Here is a 5,308-nt window from a genome sequence, read left to right on the forward strand (position 1 = left end):
ATTCATTTACTTAGAAACTGACAATAAGTCCTTTTTACTATTATCCTTTAAGTTACGAGTCAATATTGACACAGAGCAGAACCACACAGAAAATGGGCAAAAATGTATTTAACAATAAAAACAATGCCGACTGACAAAAACACCAAGCGAACTTATTTAACAAAAATGGCCTATACTACCTATCGGTTCCTCTGAGGGAGAGAGTCTATGAACTCCTCTAGAGTAACCATTCTGGCTAATGTGAACTTTAACAGTCCCCCAGCTGGCAAACCAACTTTGCATACAAAATACAAAACCAGCCAGGAACCCTTTAACTTAACAGCCAAAAACCAGGAAAAAATCCTCCCCACTATACCAACTTATCCAAACACTATAACTTAAGCAAATACTTTAATCAAACTTTAACCAACAACTCATCAAATTTAACCCAAAACGTTAACTGCATCTCCCACTTTAAAGTCCAGACCAAAAAGCATACTGTAGCAGCGCTTTCTGTACTCACCGGACTGTTGATCAAACAGGGAACAAGGGAATCCCCAGGCATGATTCCCAAACGACCTCACTCCAATTCACCAAACTACAGACCAACGAGCAATTAACCGACACCCAAATTGGCCAGTTGACTACCCACTGCAGGGCAGCACTACCAAACAAATGCAGAAGGACAAATCACTTGATTCACCAAACTTACTGCATATCAAATCAAAGTTTAGCACGAGACGAGCCCCCACTTGTTATGATCTTGGCCTAGGGGTGCCAAAGACCACAACAAAAAAGGGGGAGACACAGTCAAACAAAGTTTAAATAATATTTATTTAAGAATAAAGTCAATATAACCAAACTATACCTAAACAGATGAGGTGTGTAATCAGTAAAGTCAGTAGTGAAATGCTGCATGGATGCGTGGATCGTGTAGTGTCGTATGTGTTAGCCAAAGTGTTGAGAGGTGTGCAGGGGAGAAAGCAAGAGGGGATCTGTCACAGGACTGGGGAGCAGAGCTTTATAGGGCGTTGGCACCCGGGCCCAGGTGCCTGCCAATTTAGTTAACGGCCACCAATGAACGGCTCCCCAAGTCCTGTGTGAAGAAAAGGAGAACACCAAATTAGTACCCAAAGCAAAGACATAGAACCTCACCATACTACCTATATAGTCCGGGAAAAATGGGGCTGAACGTGGATTCGCCTGTAAAAGTTTTTTTCTCAACTGATTCTTGTAGCTTGGGGTCACCTCTTAAGGATTCAAGAGGATGACCAGTGATATCCATTGAGCATTTTTTATTATTAATAATAAAAAATGCTCAATGGATATCACTGGTCATCCTCTTGAATCCTTAAGAGGTGACCCCAAGCTACAAGAATCAGTTGAGAAAAAAACTTTTACCGACGAAACCACGTTCAGCCAAAAATCACCGTTTTTTTCCCGGACTAATAATCCTCATAGTGAGGGGACCGTTTATAAGGCTGAGCCTTATAAACCAAAACAATTCTCATTGTTTAGGTTACAGGCTCCATGGCAGTAGATAAGGCCTCATTTCTACCAGACAGAAACCTGGCCTTGTGAATGCCTGCACATGGCATTATAGCAGGACACGTCACAAGCTGTGCCTTATAGTCCATGGGTTTTGGGCACCCACCCGACGCGTTCCCAACTTGCTTTCTGCTTCACCCGTGCAACGCTTTGGAACGTTTACGGTCAGAAGAGAACGGAACAAGAAGGGAGAGTCTTGTGCGCATGCACCGACATATGTTTACTGGAATTTTTTCCAGTCTCAGGGAATCGAACCCGGGTCTCGATTTTAGCTGTCATCATGCTCTACCGACTGAGCTAAGGAGACAACAGTTCGCACTGTTCCCCGCGGCGACTCGGTCGCTACCGCTCCCTCGGCGGCGGCTCTCGGGGCTCATCGGCGCCTGAGACGTCGTTTATAGTGGCGTGAACGGTAGCGTCGGGTGGCTGGTAACCCTTCATAGGGGTATCAAATCTCGCTTCTGGAACAACTTTTTTTTTCTTTCTTCTTAGACCACTGGCCATACCCAATTCGTCCAACCCTTGATACAGTAGGCATACCCAATGCGTCCCCTCGTCCGACGCAGTACAGTACTTGACAAGGCGTCGGTTGTATGACGCTTTAAAGGTGAGAATATGTTGCAGCCGGCCATACGAGATGTCGGTATCCAAAAGGTGGCAAAGGTTACCATGCATTTTTGAAAAGCTCTATATCTGCAGATTATATTTTTGTATGATAACCTAGTTGCTGTTATCAGCCGCTAGAGTTGATTAACTTTATACAAGAAAAAAGCACTTTTGCTTTAAGTAGCATATGAGGGGTCAAACTAGGGGTTTTTCATGATTCTGAATCCATTGCAAGCATTTGTTTTGCACCGAAAAACATTCCTTGGGCTAAAACGGCCCCCCACAAATGTGTGAAAAGTGATGACATCACTAAACCATAGTCTTGTGGGGCCGTTTTTTGGGTCAGTTTTTTTCAAGGATTTTCCCTTTGAGCAGAGAAGACACGCCGTCGCGTATGTCTACTCCTCACTCTGCATAAAGAAAGGTCTGATGCATGGCAACCTTGACAAAGACGTTTGTTGAGCCTAGAGACGTTCAACTTCAAACTATTGTTGGTATTTTCAACTGGCCCCAACGGGCAGGTGTCTGAATGCTTTGAAACGGAGAATTGCCTCAACGCATCTAATTGCAATGTCATCAACTTCTAGATCAAATTTGTTTGCCATGAGGTGATGGTGTTGAAATATCCAGTGGAGCTCACCAATCCCATAGACACAAACCCCTCTTCTAACCGTCGAAGTGCATGGAGAGTAGGCGGTGTCTTTTGTTATATCACCAGCAAGATCACTCCAATGCACCAGGCGAGCAATGGAATTCATGTCAGACAGGTCGGAAATTCTGTGGGCAGGCTGTGACCCGGGCACAGAGCTCATCCTGTTGAGAGTCGCCCACAGATGTTCATCTGGCGAATAGGTATCCTGACACCATTCCATAAAATTCTGAACCTCTAAGTCCCCCAGCACATGTTCTACAAAATCTCTGGTGACCGCAAAGTAAGCTTTTCCTGAGAACATGGGGATGTTGATTGGTGGAGGTGTCTTCCTGATTCCTGTATTTTTATGTACAACATTAGAATATTCAAACTGCTCAGTACCGGTGCCATGGTATACGGTGTGATGGTACTGCCAGCGTGGCTTCTTGCGTTCTGGCATGGCTTCAGACTCCATTGCGTTCCTTCCATTGAGAAGCTTCAGTGTCTGAACCATCTCTGCATTAGTCCTAATGGGCAGGTCTGTGCCGCAAGTGTTGATCAAATATCTCCACTGGACAGGAGACCGCATCAGATCTTTCATGCAGTTCAGATCCGCTTGAACCCTAGACCATGAAGCGTAAACCACACTTTCGAGTTTGCTAGCTATGAACACATTTGGGAAACAGGAAACGATGGCCCTCACAGCTTCCTGGAATTCCTCCTTTGATTTTTGATCCACGTGAACACAATACACATTTTGAGGCTGGTACACCGCTCGCAACAGTCTTTCGAACATTTCTACATCTTTGTGGACGACCATGGAGAAGGCGATCGGAAAGTCCCTCTCCTCTGCACTGAGCGGCACCGTGATAAACCCTCTGTTTTCTATGTAAGCGTCACAGTCCCTTGCCATGCTAAGGTAGAAATCATTTGACAGTCTCTCCCTCGATCCCAGAAGTCGAGAAATCTCATCCTTCTTGGTGGTCGCCATGTCTCCCTGGATGATGGCAGAGCACACTGGCAGGTCCTCAATGTATTCTTTTGATATTCTTTGGCCAGTCATTGAGGACAACTCATACCTCATGTTAGGGTCGCTGGGGCGATAAACGGGCCATGGGGCATCAACAGTCCTGGGGGTGAGCTTCGGTCTTCGGTGAAGAATGGGTCTTGTGGATCCGTGTCCGGTGCTGGTGGCATGTCCATTGCTGGTGCCAGAGGCAGGATCTATCGGATGCAACAGTAGTGGATCAAATTCCTTGGTCTTGCAGCAGGTGGGAGACGTTTGGTAGTTTACAGATAGGTAGTAAACAAAGCCAAGCCCTAGTAAAGTACTAAGGATGATCCAGCGATTTTTAATAAACCATGTAAAGGGTTTAGGGTGGTACATCTTTCCTTTGGACTTGTATTTTGGTTTTCATCTACAGCTATTAACTTGACTCACAGACACACAGCCAACTGACACGTTGCCTTATATCCCTTTGCTGATGTCTACATCATGCCGCTTGTGATGTCACTATGTCCACATGTGTCCTTTTATGGAGCTTCCACAGTACCTACACCCATACATGGGCTGCGGCCAAAATCCACCCTATTCTCTACAGAAGCGTAGGGAACATTAGGCGAACAAGGCGCCCACCTACTAACTGAGAGCTGATCTCGCCTAAATTTAAAAATAAATAAATCTCTATTTCCATTGTTTAAAGACCTGACTGGACAGTACAGTGTGGAGAGGACCATAGGCCTATAGAATGTCGCTCAACCAGTTCCATTCATTGACTAGTAGGCGGCCGGGCCATTGAGAAAGTGTTACCCTTTTAGAAATGTAAATTTGGGCTGCCGGGCCATTTAACTCAAGTCGCAACAACAGAGACAATAACACACTGAACAAAGTCCACTCTGCTTTCCTCCTACCTGTAGGATATCCTCTGTTCCAAATCAATAAAGTCCTTAATGTAGTAAGTAAACAGCTTCCAAACACAATACGTGATCATTGTGTTGTTTAAATCCAGCACTGCTGGATTAAGAATTGACGTCTTGTTGTCTCTCCAGCTGTAGCATATTAAAACTTGTTAAGCAAGCCTCGTCCATAAGTTTAACAAATACAAAATAAAATGTATTTCATTAAAGGAGTAGTTCACCCTCAAAATGACTTTTCTTCTATTGATTACTCACACCATGGAGACTTGAGTTCAACAATATTTTTTTTTGTTTTTGTTGCAGTCCTAAGACAAAAATTTGATTGCAAGAAATGTACCCCATGGCATTTTGACTGGCATTTCGGCTGGCATTTTGCCTACTAAAATTAAATTTCTGTCTACGCCACTCATTGTCTCCACCAGCCGAAGGCTGAGGGAGAGTATGTTTTCCCCTCCGTCCGTGTGTCCGTGCGTGCGTCCGTGCGTGCGTGCGTGCGTCCGTCCGTGCGTCCTCGCACTTTGTGAGCACCTAATCTCAGTCGCCGCTGGCCCGGACGCTGCCAAAGTGAGCACACACACTCCCTGGATGCCAATCTAGAACCTCTGCCCTAAATTTTTCAAATGGGCC

General features: G+C 45.1%; 1 protein-coding gene across 1 annotated transcript; it reads right to left on the reverse strand.

Annotated features, from left to right (window-relative positions):
• Positions 1 to 2,633: 2,633 nt before the first annotated feature.
• On the reverse strand, positions 2,634 to 3,827 carry LOC308306661 (beta-1,3-galactosyl-O-glycosyl-glycoprotein beta-1,6-N-acetylglucosaminyltransferase 3-like; the record flags this gene model as incomplete). The annotated part of the gene is made up of 1 exon (XM_080751702.1): positions 2,634 to 3,827. The coding sequence occupies one exon, from the start codon at positions 3,825 to 3,827 to the stop codon at positions 2,634 to 2,636; it is 1,194 nt and encodes a 397-aa protein (XP_080607828.1).
• Positions 3,828 to 5,308: the final 1,481 nt, after the last annotated feature.

This window comes from Nannobrachium achirus (genome assembly GCF_963921795.1).
Source record: "Nannobrachium achirus genome assembly, chromosome: 21".
Classification (NCBI taxonomy): domain Eukaryota; kingdom Metazoa; phylum Chordata; class Actinopteri; order Myctophiformes; family Myctophidae; genus Nannobrachium; species Nannobrachium achirus.